General features: G+C 34.8%; 1 protein-coding gene across 1 annotated transcript; it reads left to right on the top strand.

The window, feature by feature from the left end:
- Positions 1-9631: 9631 nt before the first annotated feature.
- Positions 9632-13673, top strand: LOC145109255 (phosphate transporter PHO1 homolog 3-like). The gene is made up of 11 exons (XM_079046396.1): positions 9632-10410; positions 10493-10793; positions 10883-10931; positions 11066-11137; positions 11216-11345; positions 11784-12163; positions 12256-12405; positions 12507-12659; positions 12755-13075; positions 13159-13298; positions 13375-13673. Exons 1-11 carry the CDS (start codon positions 9867-9869, stop codon positions 13469-13471), a joined length of 2337 nt encoding a protein of 778 aa, XP_078902522.1. The 5' UTR covers positions 9632-9866; the 3' UTR covers positions 13472-13673.
- The last annotated feature ends 4320 nt before the right edge of the window (positions 13674-17993 follow it).

The following is a 17993-nucleotide window of genomic DNA, read 5'->3' as shown; positions in this document are numbered from 1 at the left end:
CTATTTCCCTGTTGGGTGAATCGCCCTGGTGCCATGACAGTTCTTAGGTAAAGAAAGCTGACAAGACCAATCTGACAATTTGTACCGTTTCAGACTTTCAATTCCTTAGATACGACAGTTCTTAAAAAGAAACTGCCTGACTGGCATTTTGTATAATGTCACACCAGGTATGAGTCATTATCCGTCAATTCATGGGTGAAATCTAGAACATATAAAACGTTCACCGTCAATTCACTAATAAATGGTTTTGGATTTGGGGTTTCACTTAGAGTCATGGTGACAACAACATCTAAGATCATAAACACAGACTTTTTGGCAACCGTCAGCCGAGTTGTTTTATACTCGAACCTCAAGGGGTACCGGTACGTGGAAGTGATTTGATGGAGAAAATTTTAGATATAGGTGAAGAATGGTTGGGTGTTTCACATTGGTCATGGTGAAAATGACCTTTGATCATTAAAATTTGATGCGAAGACTCCTATTAAGACTAGTATATGTCTCAATATGGAAGAGTCTGTCACTCGCATTTGAATCTTCCGTCAATTCCTTGTGAAAGTAGTGTGAAGTGTAATGACCGCCAATTCCTTTCCACTTTCAGGTTTCTTCTCCTTATTCAGAATATTTCGATACAGTCTCCTTGAGTCTCATCTTCTTCTGAATTCACTTTTCAAGACAAATGAAAAAATTTGAGATAAACACAAAAAATAAAAATAAGCTTAGCACTTTAAGAAAAAAATAAAAGTATTTTTGGATTTTTGATTTTTCTGAAAAAGAAATAAAAATAGAAATAAACATTTTTTATTTTTGAAATTTTCTAATTTTTTTTTAATTTCTCCCCCTAAATTTGTCCATATAAGAGAATATGAACAAATTTAACAAAACAAAAGTAAAATACGAAAACTTTTGGGATCAAAGTTGTCAAGCAATTTAACTTGCCCTTATCACTAAATCTCGTATCATTTCCCAAATAAGCACCTACAAACTAACAATCATGAGAACATATATATATTTTTTTTGTGTTTTTGATTTTTCTTATTATTATTATTTTTTTTGTATTTTGATTTCTCCCCCTTAATTTGAGCATAGGGAAGAAATAAAATAAATGCGTAAAAATAAAAATTTGTCTTCGAAACGAATCATTTTATGAAAAACTCAGGAGCATCGAAAGAATTCAAACCGAAAGTCAGCAATTGAAGACGCAAGCAGCAACGAATTCAGCTTTAGCTGTATTTCAATCTTGGAACAGATCCGAAAATTCTTCACATCATTAAGCACAAACCCCATTTGTGATCCTCTCCTTTCTTCCTTTCTTTCCCCGCAAAGGACACATACTCTCAAACAAAGTTCTGAGTGTTGTACAGTTGAGAGATGTCTCCTACCATGTGCTTGGAACAACCACTATCAACAAACCGAAGTCTGATGATATTCCTCCATATCTGCTCCAGCACAGAGCGAGATCAGTTGGTCTTTGGAACCCAGTCCATTTTGAAACTGGGTTGACCTTTGTCATCTTTACAAGGAACTCTCTCCCATGACATATCCTGCTTATCACAAACAAAAGATGTAGAAATATTAGAATCATTAGACGATTTGGTAGATTGAACCTTTGGTACCTATTTGTAGTTGGGTTTAACCCATTTCTTGTTCGATCGGATGGGTGGCTCAGTACTTGCTTCTAAACTTGAAGTTGGTCGTCGAGATGGCTTTGACCTAATCGGTCTTGGTTTCACTAGAGAATCTCTTGGATTGGGCTTCTTGGCCGGCATTCCCTTTTTGTTCTTGGGATTTTGATTCTTGGCCTTCGGAGTTGAACTCATGTTCTTCGTGGCATTCCAGTCGCCATTTCGCGATTGTGATCTCGAATGATTTCCTTTGGAAAATCTTCCTCTTGGCGCGTTCTGCCATCCTTGTACATAGTAGGGAACACATGCGCGATTAGGAGAATTTATGGAAATGTGTCTGTGACATCCCCATTTTCACGGCCAGAAAAGACCGATTTTGTTTATGCTTTATAAAAATCAGAGTACCCTTTTCATAAAAATGTTGCAAAATTTGTTCCTTAAAAAACATGATAAATATGTTATCAAATCATTTCCGAAGAAATGTATTTTATTCATTTTAAAACATTGGGATGTCATCGTTAATACAGAAACATAAGCATAAACAGAACTTACATTCATTTACACTAGTGATCTACATCTCTTTTTAATCTCTCAGTGTAAAGTAGCTTCATATTGACACCTGTGATACAAATAAGCTTGAGTGGGTCAGGTTGGGAAACCTGGTGAGTACATAGGGTTTTCAACCCACAATAATGTAATTATTATGTTTAAACATCAAACAATCAACCCAATTACCCATCCCCGTTATCTTCTTTACTCGTATGGATCTACCCTAAGAATCAGCTATTCCCCGTTCATTCATTCCTAAGGATTATCCTAAGGAATAGGCACGAAGTCTATCGTTGCCAATGACACAGTTGTCAAGCACGGCTGCTAATATTATCATTTAGGCACAGCTTCCAGAATTGTGACATTCTCTATGAGGCGCAACTGCCGGTATTGTCCTTTAGGCGCAACTGTCATGGTTATGATGTTCTCTATTAGGCGCAGCTGCCGATACTATCCTTAGAGCGCATCTGCTAGGATGTTTAGAGTACATCGTAGATTATAAACATCTATAGGTTGTGGCGCAGCTGCCAATGCTCATCTATAGGGTACTAAGTCCATTGCTGCCAATGTTTACCTATAGGGCACTATGTCCATATTGCTAATATTCCTCTATATCAGCTTTCATCATTAATCTACCCATGTTTTACCCAACATATTTTGTAGATATAAATACATATACAATTTAAATCATTTAAAACATGTATAAAATCGTTCATCCAACGTAGATAGCAAGTATACAGATAATATGCACACATAACACGTAATTTATATAAAATACTTCATATCTATGTGTAAGATGAAAGTAACTATGCACTCACTTGTTAAGGTGGTGATTCCGAACTCAGACAGCGCTTCGCTTCTTAAAAATAATTTCCTTCGACGAAACCTAGTATTATTACCACTAGATTTTAGTCTAATATTTACCAAGACTAATTATTATTATTATTATTATTATTATTATTATTATTATTATTATTATTATTATTATTATATAAGCGTTTAAACAATATTTTCAACCACTATGTACAGACAGGGGCCAGACATAAAACACCGGAGGGCAGGACCATTTTGGCATATAGCACTTTTGAAATCCAACAACCCTATGCGGCCCTTTAAACCAGATTCCCCGTACCGCGAGTAGTTAAAAAGATATTATAACGACACTTATATAAGTCATAATAATAGCCCAAATATTTATTATAAGTTCATAATAACAATACTAATTTTAAATATAAGTTATATTAAAATAGGGTAAGCATAACTTACTTACAATGGGGTTTTAGCTAGGAGTCGGGCTCTGCAGGGGCAGAACTTCGTCGCTGAATCTTTCTAGGAAAGATTCGTGCAGCGCTTCAACGCTCACCTTACTATACTAAAACTACAGAAAGAGAAGTCGAATCACGAGGGACCGAAATGCTCGGGGGATAAGAAGAGAAAGACTCTTGAATCAAGAGAATGGTGCAAGAAATATGAGAGCCCAAGGCTCTTATTTATAGTAATTGAATTTTCAAAAACTATCATCATAGTTACTTAATGACCTTATAGTTATATAAACAACTAAACACCCCTTTATAATACTATTTTAAATAGATTTAACGATATTTGTACTAAACTAATGTCAAAAGTATTCAACATTGGTCTTATAATGACCGCATCGTCGATACCTTTCTAATGATATATACATATGTATATATATGTGTACGTATATATGATTTATACTTTATTTTAATACGTAAATATGTTATTATAATTTTGAAATTTGTTCATACGAACTCCGTTTTTGACGCTCTTTATATCCACGCATAGGTGGGGACGTACTTTACAACTTTCATTTAGACTCCGTCGGCTAATTTTGACTTTATTTTTAAAGTTATATTTTTAACAGGCCGGGACAGGAAAAGTCCGTTAAAAATTCATAACTTCTTCATCCGATGTTCGTTTTCGTCTGTCTTTTTACCGTTGCGCTACTATTAATGAGATCTTCAATTCTCATTTAGGTTGCGTTGGCCAAAAATCGATCGATCTAAAATTCGAATTTCGGGCTATGCACTGCTATGCCAAATCTTAGAAAAATCATAACTTCCTCATACGAAGTCAGATTTTGATGTTCGTTTTTTGTATGTTCTCGGTTTAACGTATACTACAACTTTTGTTTAGATCACTAAGGCTAAAAAGTCTTCTATAGTAAATTCACTATTTACGTCTCCCGGTGTCGTGTCGGTTTTGCCGTAAAACTTCGACGGGCCATAACTTCTTCGTTATAACTTGGATTTTGGCGTTATTTATATGTACGGAACCCTTGTAACATATACTATGACTTGGTTAAGATTATTCATTCTAAATAATCTTCTATTAAAAAGTCATTTTTGACGCTTATCGTCTCTAAATTGACTAGCCCGAATCTACGGGCGTTACAGTGTCCAGGTGTTCCACAGTGAAAGCAAGTCTGCTTCTTCACGTAGGAGTTGTTTCTCCCTGCCCCTAGTGGCGTGCTCTTGCCTCGTTTCTGATTGTTCCTACAAGCACACTTACAGCAGGTCGTCTGTTTCACTTGTTTTGGTGGTATGTACTTGCCAATAGCAGGTTTAGAAGTAACTGAGTTAGAAGCAACAGATTCAGAGTTCAAGGAGACATTGGTTTGACAGTTAGTAGAATTAACAGAACTAGAATTAATTATGTTCTCCTTGTTTTCTTCTTCCACTACTTTACCTGCACATGAAGTATAATCATAAAAAACGTTCACCTCAACACCCTCAGTTGGCGTAGATTGTTCAGTTTTAACTGAAGCTGGAGCAGGGGGTTGTCCATACTGAGCAAGTATTTCTTCCTCATTGGTCTCAAGAGGTGGGTTATAGTTATCATTGAAAGGAGGTGACACACTGTGATACCCTAAACCCTTAGATTGATTAACTTTAAATTTTAACTGTTTTTCAATCATCGAGGCAACTACCTCACTTGACACATCATATTTTCTGAAATTAAAATCTGCATTTTCAAATTTGTTTTTCAATGTGTCGAGATCGGTAGTTAGACTGACAAGTTGTCCCTTGATAAAATTGTAGTTCTCACACTTGTTGCTGTACTCTTCTTGAAGTTTCTTAAAGTCCTTAGTTTTGGCCTCTAATTGTTCTTTTAGGGGTTTTTGACCTTTCCTTAGAGTATAGCCTTCATATTTAAGGTCCTCATTTTCCCTTTTTAGCAAATCATTTTGTTCACGAAGAAATTTAATCGTAGCTTCACAAGATTGAGAGCATGAAACTTCATTGACCGGAACGTTTGAGGAACTCATTGTTTACCAAAAATTCACTTTGACTTTGAAACCAATAAAGTCAACCGAAAAGAAGTTCACATCCGAGAACACGGTTTACAGTCCAAGGAGAGTTTACGGCTGTACACGAGTTTGCAGCCGAAAACAGTTCACAGTCAAAGCAGTTTACAGTCAAAGAGCAGTTTACAGTCGAAAACGAGGGTTTACAGTCGAAAACAGTTTACAGCCTTAAACAGATGAATAGTTTACAGCCGAAAACTGATGAACAATTTACAACCGAAAACACCCAGAATTTGATGAAAACAGTTGATTTCGAGCAGATCTTCAATCCCTTTGGCCTTGAAATCACGATCAACAGTAGGAACTCAGTAACAAAGCTTGAAAAATCACAAAAATAAAGAATACTCCAACCGAAAACATAACTTGAACAGTTTTGACACTAGTATGGCTTTGATACCAATTGTAAGTCCCCAAATCTGGAACCAACTAGTGATCAAACACAAGAACAAGCAATAATCAATAAGAACAAGAAGGAGTAGAAGCAAGAATGATCCAAATTGCACACGTTTCTATTGAGCCGTAAACGTATGCTACAATGGACACACACACACATACAACCGTCGTCTGCTCTCTCTCTCTCTCTCTCTCTCTCTCTCTCTTTGTCTTTCTGACAAGACTGACACATATATATAGGGAACATGAACCGTAAGTGGTTCACGACCGTAAACAGACTCACAACCGCAAACACTAGTTCAACCGAAAACACCCTGTTTTCGGTTCACCCAACTGCAAACCCTATAAACACCTAAACAAAGACTAACAAGACTCGTACAAATGAATGCCTAGCTCAAACCAACAAAATATGACCTAACAATGTATTAGACATTATTATATGGTATCAATAGGCTCATCACATAGTCCATGAAAATAGGAAAATTTAGACATAAGGAACGTTGAAAATGGAGTTCATATGCAAAAGATACGACTGTTTTAAAAAACGAATAATCGGGTAACAGCTAACCACCTAATAGGTGTCAAAACACGAACTTCAAATGAAAAACGAGACGTCTTAGGAAATGCATTCTCATTACCGGTTAATTTTCCTATGAGTCTCATTTAGTTTATGAATTTATCATGTTCCTAACTTTTTCTACCCGAAAATGCCCCGAGCTGTTGTGGGGAAGGTTGAATGGCTAAGGTTCGCCTTCTTCACCAAGTAAACTTCGGATGATCTGTAGCATCATTTCCGAGTTAGTGATATATTATAAATCAAGTTTTGATGTAGTATTTGATTTAAGAGCTAAATTTTCCGTCTCATGTTGTACCGACTCTTTTATGAAGTGAAAGTTCGCAACTATAAACGGATAATGTTCGGAAATCACTTTCAAACCCTTCGTTAGGATAGCTACGCTATTTCTTCGTGATAAGAAATCGAACCATTTTTATTAGAAAATCATATAGTATTTGATTTTATTAACGAAAATTTCGCCACTTGAAATTTCCAGAAAGCATGTCGCATGAGCTAGATAAGATCAAAAATCTAGCTTTGATTGTGGACTGTTGGATTGGATTCGTCGTGGACCGTCGGATCGAGATTGGAATTAATATATATAGAGGGGAACCCTAACCATTTTCTTTACACCTCTCTCCCACCTTTCTCCCTCTCGATTAGAGTTCTCTCTCTCTCTCTCTCTCCCCCCCCCCCCTTTCCTCGGTTGCCGACCACCGTGAACCACCGTTGGCCAACAATCTCAGTCGCGCCAGGAAATCGAGAATGGCCAGAACAACCGACAGCCACCTCCTTTCTCCGATCCAGCTACCGGAGAGCCTCCCTCCGACAACCATCTATCGACCAACCATCTCCGACGAAGTAAATGACGCCAACAATTGCCATCGGCCGGCTAGTGCCACTATACGCCACCGTCGTCGCCGAAGACTTTTCCGGCCAATTTTTCGAGTGGATTCCGGTTAGGCACTATTCCAGAAAGCATGTCGCATGAAAAATTGTTATTTTTCGAAAAATCGTAATCTCTTCGGTTTATCGCATACGCTTCAACCAAGTGAGTGTCACGGCCCCATTTTAAACCTTTTATTGTTTTCGGGGGGTAATACATGCAATAAACTATATTATTTCTATTAAATCTATAGAAATGTTACTTAAACTAAATCAAAAGTATGTTTAATCAAAGGATATAGTTGGATTGCATTGTAAGAACTTTATCTCAATACCAAATTCAGTAGAAATATTGTTGAACATTGAATTAAGAAATGATTACAGTATTGTGTATTGCTATGAGAATAATAACCAAAAACTTGTTATAAAAGTTAGTGTTATTATTATGTTTCAAATTCAAATTCATGTGAAGCTTTTTTATCAAACTATGCATCCCTATACTTAGAGAGACATCTGGTTTATAACCGTTAATTCATAAGGAGCGGGGGAATTATATATAGATTTATATGGGTTGACACCCCCACCATGGTTGGTAGCTACAATCTGGACGACAGAGTCATACCGATAATAATTGACTTTTACTATTTTGACGCCCTAATGAAGCGTCGGGAGAGACATATCATTCTAAAATAGCTCGGTTATAGGACCTCACAGTGAATATAATATGTATAGAAAACTTGAAATACCTATAACATATAAATAATATAGTAGACTTGAAATACCTATAACATAAGGATTATCTTATTATCAGGAAATTAGGATAATAACGATACATTATAAGATAAGAAACTATCTATCTATCCAAGTAATGTTTTCGGTCTCGAAAAGTACTTATCAACCCTAATATAACTATACTTTAGTGAAAAAAAGTATATTTTGGTTCAACTATTACAAACATGTGAACTCACCAACTTTTTAGTTGACACTTTTTCAAAACGCATGTATTCTCAGGAAATTAGACCGTTGGAAGAAACATTACAAGGATGATCATGGGATTGCAGTCGTCTTTTGAATTTCAGTATTTCTTTTTGTTACCTATTGTTAAGGCTTGTTTTGTACCTTTCAATTCCTTGTACCCTAGACTAAGGGAGATTGTAATCTACTCTTTCAATGAATAAAAGTATTTATTCTACTACCGTATTGTTGTATGTTTAATGTATGTTTATTACTGTGATCCATGATGTTGTCTTACTCCCCGAAGTTTCTGTCGCTAGCTAGGGGTGTGACACTTGCTTTTTGAGAGATCGAACTCATGATTGGTAGGAGGAGGTTTACCATGCTCTGGGAGTTGCCATCGAGGCTATGAGTTAGCCTGATTTTGTTATAAGATTCATATCGGAGTTTGCACCAAACGCTCCGTGTCAAACACGCCCTTATAAAAAAGTTTTGTGTTGAATTTGATTAAAAAGAAAGGTTAACGGTTATAAGTTTAACCAAGTTTTACAATTGTTTATATTTAGTCACTAAACATTTGATACCGACAACATCCACTATACCGATAATATTGATATTTTTTTTTAACAAATAAACAAGTTGAATGAGAGATCACATACAAAAAAAAAACTAATTAATTAATTAATTAATGGTTAAATATATACAATTATACAATTATTACCTTTCGAGATATTATTCCAACTAGGAAAAGGCCCGTGCGTTGCACGGGTGAAAGTTTAGTGGCAAAAATATAAATAAGTAAAAATAAAGTGCCAAAATTATAAAGAGGAAAAGTTTGTTGAAACTTTAGTGGCAAAATTAGTAAAAATAAAGTACCAAAACTATAAAGAGGAAATGTTTGTTGAAACTTTAGTGACAAAATTATAAAAAATTAAAAATAAAGTGGTAAAATTATAAAAGAATAAAAAAAAAGGGGTTTTAAAGAAGTAAAAGTGAAAGTTTAGTGGGAAAAATATGAAAAATTAAAAATAAAGTGGCAGAATTATAAAAAAGAAAAATTTATTGAAACTTTAATGGCAAAATTAAGAAAAAGTAAAAATATAGTGTTAAAGTTATAAGCATGAAAAGTTTCCTGAAACTTTCCATGCAATTTAATATATATATATATATATATATATATATATATATATATATATATATATATATAATTGATCGTATAAAATGATAAAATGATAAAATATAAACTACGAATCTGATAAAATCTGTTTTATAAAACTAGTTATGACTATCCCTTTTTAAATTTAACCAAAAAAGGAACTTGACCTAGCTACCAAGTCTAATTGATTCATTCTAAAAACTAGACCAACTCTAATTGATTCATTCTTTGAAACACGCCATAAAAAGCTGGAAGTGGGTTGGTTTCTTCCTATTTCTTTTGGACGGAATGTGAGGAAAAAGGAAAACACAACGAAATCATCAACAACAAGGACGTGTGTTCATTCATCCCTATTTCAACACTTCACAGATTTTGGGATTTTCCATCATTTTCTGATTTCAAAAATCTCACCAATCATCAACAATGAAGTTCGGGAAAGAATTTGCTTCACAGATGATTCCAGAATGGCGAGAAGCATACATGAACTACAGCTACCTCAAAACTCTCCTAAAAGAGATCTTAATTTTCCGGCAGCAGCAGATCAGGTATCCTTCGCCAGCAAAGGCGCCGGTGAAGGCGACGTCGTTGAAGAGAAAGGTGTCGCTTTTCAGAGCCTTCAGCGGATTAACTAGTCGTTATGGTAACACTAGTCCTCGAAAAGACGAAGAAGATGAAGTGATTCTAGTGAGTGCAATGCAAGTAGCAGATGAAGAACAAGGGGAAGAGTTCCGGAGTTACCAGACTACTTTTCTCCGGTCGGCGGAGGAAGGCGGCGAGTTTGAGCTGGTGTTTTTCCGACAACTTGATCTCGAATTCAATAAAGTGATTCAGTTTTATCGAGGGAAAGTCGAAGAGGTCGTGAAACAAGCTGAAGAGTTGAATATACAAATGGATGCTCTCATTGCTCTTCGAATCAAAGTCAATGATCCTCACGCCATCCCCCCCTTCATCAATGAAAAAACTACAGGTAGCTACCCTTTTTTCACCAATTTACGGAGGGTAAAATAGTAAATTTGTAAAGCTTCAATAACATTCGATGATTTTTTAAGGTGCGTATCCATTGGAGGTGATTCAAGAGATCAGCACTAGTGGTGATGGGAATGAAGAAGAAGAAGAGGAAAATAATAGATTGGATGATCGAAAGGGATACAAGATGGCTTCTTTGGAGGTTTTGAATCACATAAAAATCAACGCCACCGCAGAAACGCCGCGATCCACCGTGAGAAGTGTCTTTCACTTTGGGAGATCGGAGTTGCATTACAACAAAAAGGAACTTAAAGATGCACAAGAGAAGTTGAAGCTGGCTTTTATTGAGTTCCATGAAAAGCTTCGGTTTTTGAAGAGCTATTCGTAAGCACTAAGCACTTTAATTTTACTCAAAAATTGAATATACAATCAATCGAAATAGAACTGAATTTTGATCTTGCTTTATAAACCAGCTTCCTGAATCAATTAGCATTCTCCAAGATAATGAAGAAGTATGATAAGGTTAGCGATTCTTTCTCTTTATTAGGCTGATTTCAAGGAGGTTATTTACGTCTTTTTCACTAGATGAACTATAATACAAGATTATCATAATATCATGTTGGGTTAACAAATGTTGACATAAATTATTGGTGCAGATTACATCAAGAAACGCATCGGATGCTTATTTAAAGATGGTTGATGAATCTTATTTAGGCCAATCTGATGAGGTATATATATGATGCTATTACGATGTTTAAAAAATATTAAGTATTTTTTTTCCAATATTTAACTGAAAATCACTTCAGGTTGTTAAGCTGATAGAGAGAGTGGAAGCCGCTTTCATAAAGCATTTTTGTAACGGGAATCGACATCAAGGAATGGACACATTAAGGCCCAAAGCCAAAAGAGAGAGGCATCGGATCACATTTTTTGTCGGTTAGTTACACAGGCTGGACTGTGTACTGTGTCTGACATGCATTGGACTAGAACTGAGACTGATGTCAACAAGACAAAACTTGCATTTTTTTTTTGTCCCACTCAAACAGGTGGGACAAGACTCGCTATCGATCTCTCGTCTATGAAAAGACATGAATGCCCTCTTCATCCTTAAAAACTAGCCCTAGAAAGCTTTCTAGGGCTATTTTCAATGCTGCGGATGAGGAGGGCATACATGTCTTTTCATAGACGAGAGATCAATAGCGAGTCTTGTCCCACCTATTTGAGTGAGACAAAAAAAAATGCAAGTTTTGTCTTACTGACATCAGTTCCAGTCTCAGTCCAGTCCAATGCATGCTAAACGCAATACATTTCATTGTCATATGTAAAATTAATGATTTTTTCATAACATCTCATCTGTATATATTTTTCGTGTAGGTTGTTTTTTTGGATGCTCATTAGCGCTTATTGTTGCAATCATTGTGCTTGTACATGCTAGAAATCTTCTTCAGCATAGAAGTCGAACTGCTTACATGAATACCATTTTTCCACTATACAGTTTGTTTGGATTTCTAGTTTTACATATATTGATGTATGCTGCAAATGTATATTATTGGACTCGTTTTCGAGTAAATTACTCCTTCATATTCGGATTTAAGCAAGGGACAGAATTGGGATTTAAAGAAGTTCTGCTCCTAGGTTCTGGTCTATCAGTAGTCACTCTTGCTGGAATATTATCAAATCTTGAAATGGATTTGGATGACAGAACCCAAAGTTACAAAGCTCTCACTGAATTACTTCCTCTTGGTTTAGTCATTGTGAGCAATTCCTCTTTTTCCCTACTAATCTCTTAAGTAATTCCATTTTAGTTTCAATCTCATTGTAAACGTTTTTTTTTTTTTTTTTGCAGGTTTTCCTTTTGATAACAATCTGTCCATTTAATATCTTTTATCGTGCAAATCGTTTCTTCCTTTTAGTCTGTTTATGGCACTGCATATGTGCTCCTTTTTATCTGGTCACTCTCCCTGATTTCTTCTTGGCTGATCAATTTACAAGTCAGGTAAGACTAAGAATTAATAAAGAATTAGGATTTTTAATAATATTAGACAATCAAGGAACTAAAATTAATTGGATTTTTTGGTTTTTTTTTTTTGGATTCAGGTTCAACTATTGAGGAGTTTGCAGTTCTATGTATGCTACTATGGTTGGGGAGATTACAAAAAGAGGGATGCAACTACTTGCACTAAAAGCGATATTTATGATACTATCTATATAGTTGTTGCTGTTGTCCCATATTGGATTCGTGTCCTACAGGTATATGGTCTATTCGTGCATTGTCAACTTGTACACTCCTAAATGTTGTTAATTTTAACTATATTGTCTGTATGTATGTATGTATGACTGTGTAGTGTCTTAGACGATTGTGTGAAGGGAAAGATTCGACACAAGCTTTGAATGCATTCAAATACTTCTCGATCATTGTAGCTGTTGTTGCAAGGACAATTCAAACTCAAATGCTAACAAGGATAAATCAAGCTGAAATACCACAATTGGATGGAAAATATATGACGATAAAATATATTGCTCTAGCTACCTCGATATTTGCAACGATTTTTGCTACATATTGGGATCTGGTGATGGATTGGGGTTTGCTATGTAGGTATTCTGAGAATCCATGGTTAAGAGACAAACTTATTTTGCCTAAAAAATCTATCTACTTCATAGCAATGGTAATTACCAAATCCCCAATTTTAAGATGTAATTATCGTTTAAGAAAAAACTGTTAGATATCTTAATAAATCTAATTTTGCAGGTATTGAATGTGTTGTTGAGACTTGCGTGGATGCAAACTGTACTAGGGTTCCATGAAGGTCGTTTCCTCCATAGAAATGCATTAGTTGCAATAGTTGCAAGTTTGGAGATCATTCGTCGTGGTTTATGGAATTTTTTCAGGTCTTATGATTTTTCAATACATTAAAATTAAAATCAGGAAAAACACAATCTAACATTGTATTTGTATTTGATTTAGGTTGGAGAATGAGCATTTGAACAATGTTGGGAAATTCCGAGCTGTCAAATCAGTGCCACTACCTTTTAGCCATGAGGACAGACAGAAGGATTTATAATTCGTTTTTGAAATATGAATAGAAAGTTGTAAAGAATTTACAAATTTTGTTTCTACGTGCATATATATAAATTACACATTGTGTTTCGATATAGTATCCTTTTATAAACCCTACATAATAGGAATTCTTAAATGAACACCGCTGAATATACTTGTGTAAATTTGAATTATTAAACGAAGACAGCTGAGTATACTTGTGTAAATTTTTTATTTCTAGTTTGAAACTCGACAACTTAATAATTATAAGTCATAACAACCTTTTATGTGTATTCTAGAAATGCTTAAATACAAAACGAAATGCAAGATATTAATCATTTTACGAGTCTATATGACACTATTTTAAAAACCAGTTTTTGAAATAAACTGTCCAGTTTAATCTGCTCTAAAAATTGGTCTAAAACCGGTTATAGCTGAACCATTCATTTACTCGGGTTCTGGTTCGAACCGATTTTAAAACATTGATATTACGATGGAGTATATTTTTAACCATTTAATATATAAAAAAATATCATTTATATTAGACTAAATTACAGAAATGGTTTATGTGGTTGTTGATCCTCCTACGAATTTGACTATCAACATACACCACTCATAGGTGTTCGTCTGAGAAGCATTGTATTGAAGGATCATGCTTTCAACAATGGGGGTATGATAAGTTTGTATATAGAGCATAGGAGGGAAGAAGTTATTGAATGGGTTCCACGAGTAATGGATGTTGTAGATGTCCTTAAAGTTAGTGTAACAACAGAAGAAGATGGAGCAAAATATATGACATTGGTGGAAGTGGAGGTGGAAGAGAGTGAAGCCAAGGTCAATGTTGTGGAAGAGGTGCAAATTCAAGAAAAGGTAAGAGAAAAGGTAGAGGCGTATTTGAAGGTTGGGAAATGTTTAATTTACTTAGTTTTGAGATGAAAATGGAATCCTCTTGACTTAATCCATTAATTTGATACTGCCAAAAAAGCTATAGTTTTGTATATAATAACTTTTGCTTAGTCTTTATTGTAATAGCAATTAATTTACTTAGTTTTGAGATGAAAATGGAATCCTTTCGACTTAATCCATTAATTTGATACTGCCAAAAAAACTATAGTTTTGTATATAATAATTTTTGCTTAGTCTTTATTGTAATAGCAATTAATTTACTTAGTTTTGAAATGAAAATGGCATCCTTTCGACTTAATCCATTAATTTGATACTGCCAAAAAAGCTATAGTTTTGTATATAATAGGGTAAATTACACAGATGGTCCCTGTGATTTAGGGTAATCTGCGTGTTTGGTCCCTAACAATTTTTTTTAACTCGGACCGTCCCTACTTTATATTTTTGTTGCACGCTTGGTCCCTATCTGTCCTAAAAAGACTATTTTGTCCTTATAAGGATTTTTTAGTTTTTACATTTATTAAAAAAATAATAATTAAATTTATGGTCCCATCCTATTTACACATTCACCAAGGGGTGAGCATGATGCGGTTCGGTGCGGTTTTTGGCCAAAACTGAACTGAAAACCGCAACTTCGGTTTTTTGAAATTTAGAAACCACACCGTTCGGTTTTTATGCGGTTCGGTTTTTGCGGTTTTTTATTGCGGTTTTTTATTGCGGTTTTTTGCGGTTCGGTTTTTTTGCGGTTTTTTTGTTAGTTTTTTTTTTGTTTTCATTTTGCCTTTTTACTAAAACTCAAGTAACTCGGCGAGTTACTTTGACTTAGATGATGAGTGCTAATCATCTTTTGGAGATGAACCGATACCACCACCTCTTAGTTTGAAATCAAATTACATAACCACTCATCCAACATGTTTCTAATGCTTGAACATAATACGAGTTTAATATAATATTTGTTTCACATGTACATGCAATAATATCAATTAATATATTCATAAAAATGATACTATCATCACTAGTACTCTTCATATTTAAATGCTAAAAAATATCATAAACATTATTTGTTATTGTAAATATCACTGACTGTATGCTTAAAAATATACAATCATCATCCGATAGATAAGATAGATATTTATATTTATAGAAATTTTAATTGTCATAAGTTCTTGGTTCTTACAAATATCAATACTTAATATATATATATATATATATATATATATATATATATATATATATATATATATATATATATATATATATATATATATATGCGGGGTGGTTCGGTTTTTTGCGGTTTTTGCGAGACTAGAAACCGCACCGCACCGAGTATTTTCGGTTTTTGCAAAACTAATAACCGCACCATCGGTTTTCATTTCGGTTTCGGTTTTTCGGTTTCGGTTTATGTGGTTTTTTCGGTTTTTTTGGTTTGCGGTTTGGTTTTTGCTCACCCCTACATTCACCTCGTGCCTATACCCCTTGTGAAAAACCCAATCCTACGTCTCACGAGATCTTCCTCATCTTCTTTTCTTCTCCGCCGGTAACTCTTCACCACCATAATACTCCCGTCATCGGTAAATTGATCCCCACCCAATCTCTTTCCTGCTCTAACATCGACATCCTCATATCACATTCTTCTTTCCCCGGCAATCCTCCGCCTCTGACGATTCATGGTATGTAGAGCCAAAGAAAACAGAGATGATTGTTCCAGTGGAACAACAACTGTTGTCTCTCCAAAATCAAATCATTAAAGGATTCAAATTACTAGTTTCAAGTGAGTAAACATTTTTAACCCATAACCACTGATTAGATCATTAAAAGATTTAATTTACAGACCTCCAAATTTTAAAAAACAAAGATTTAAAGGACTCAATTTGCTAATTTGAAGACGCGGTTTATGCACAGAGATAAGTTACAAGTGATAACTATGTTGGCAATTTTGGGCATCAGGAAACATCTCTTTTAAGCATTTCATCAAACACCTCTTGTGCAACTCAAGTGGACTCCATTTTTTCAGAACCAATCACAAAGTTATATCCAGATTATAGGGGGTGTTTGGCTTAGCTTTTCACAGCCCAAAAGTCCTTTTTGGAAAAGTTACAAAAAGTCAGGTTTTCCTGACTTTTCCAAAAAGTTCCTTTTCCTTCTATCAAAACTCCAAAAATAGCTTTTAAAACTAGTTTTGCCAAACATCTTTTGCTTTTTTTCTTTTCCAAAAAGGACTTTTGGCTGTGAAAAGCTAAGCCAAACACCCCCATAGTATCCTATATAATAAATACAACATCACACGTCATGTACAGTTAATACAAACACAACTCACACAGAAGAAAGGATTGGAATTTGTTTTTTTATTCATATGATGTTACCTGGAAAGAAGTTTCACAGATGACACCCTCATTTCCGATTATAAATGTAGCTCTGTGGACTCCATTGTTTCCGGCGATGGTTGGATCGACCGGCATCACCGGTACTTCACGAGGTTGGAGGGCTGTAGGTGCGTTAGAAGGATGTGGAGTAGATAGGTGGCGGTGGCTGGTTGTCGTTGAAGTTTTCCGGCAAGAGAAGACGGATGCAGAATCAACGATTGTATCTCCGGCAAGGTGTGAGGTTGGTTGTCGGTGGAGTCGGCGTTAGAGAGAAAAGATGCAGGGATGAAGAATTGAAGATGGGTGCTTTAGGTTTAAGTCTTTTTTTTCTTTTTGTAATTTGTTTTAATGTATTTATGTTATTTATATAATAAAACAAATATATTAGAAAACTTAGAAAAATTAGAAAAAAATTTATTAAGGGCAGTATAGTCGTTTTATCTCGGATAAGGACTAAACGCGTAACAAAAATATATTTTAAGGACCATCCGAATTAAAAAAAGTTGTTAGGGACCAAACACGCAGATTACCCTAAACCACAGGGACCATCCGTGTAATTTACCCTATATAATAACTTTTGCTTAGTCTTTATTGTAATAGCAAATTAGCAAGTTTACTTGCCTTTATTCGTGTTTTGAAATACAAACATGTGTTTATTTGTCACTATTTTTGTTTGGCAACTGGCTAGTGAATGAAAGTAGGGTGTTTTGTTAGTTTTTATTTTCTTAATCAAGCATTATACCATGAAAGTAGAATGGTATATATCTTACTCTATTTCTTCATGGAACTACAGTGTAAGGCTCCCTTTTTCGTTAGATGGTTTTTTAGGTTATAATTGCCCAAGGAAAAATCAAAGTTTTTGTTGCAATTGTAAATGTTTTTTTTCCTAATGCAATTTACTTATTACTTTCATTCCTTTTTTAAAACTAAATAAATGGGATAATATGCAGAAAGTTGCATTGACAAGATTTATATGTGCAATGATACCATCAACAATTTATAAAACAATTTAAATACTCTCTATTTTGCAAGGAGAGGTTATCTTAAGTTTGTTTCTTGGTCAAGAGAAGAGAGGTCTGACCGAAGAAAATATAATAAGGAAAGAGAAAGAGGTGAAATAAAATAGCAGATTTCGTTAAGAGATGATAGAAATGACTTTTATGCCCTCATGTGTGAGGCTCGTGTTCATGGTAAAGCCTGAAAAATAACTGAAATTGACGCACGATGTTCGATGGCGAGAAAAAAATAAAAAGCTGCTTGGAGTGCAATTTTGGAACAAAC

This window comes from Lactuca virosa, chromosome 4 (genome assembly GCF_052849685.1).
Source record: "Lactuca virosa cultivar CGN04683 chromosome 4, Lactuca_virosa_CGN04683_v6, whole genome shotgun sequence".
NCBI lineage: Eukaryota > Viridiplantae > Streptophyta > Magnoliopsida > Asterales > Asteraceae > Lactuca > Lactuca virosa.
The sequence above is the reverse complement of the archived record's forward strand: the minus strand, read 5'-3'. Positions and strand labels throughout refer to the sequence as shown.

Coding starts and splice junctions, on each gene's coding strand:
- LOC145109255 (XM_079046396.1), top strand. CDS start 9,867: ATGAAGTTCGGGAAAGAATTTGCTTCACAGATGATTCCAGAATGGCGA. Junction 10,932..11,065: donor TAATGAAGAAGTATGATAAG/GTTAGCGATTCT, acceptor TTATTGGTGCAG/ATTACATCAAGAAACGCATC. Junction 13,076..13,158: donor CTATCTACTTCATAGCAATG/GTAATTACCAAA, acceptor CTAATTTTGCAG/GTATTGAATGTGTTGTTGAG.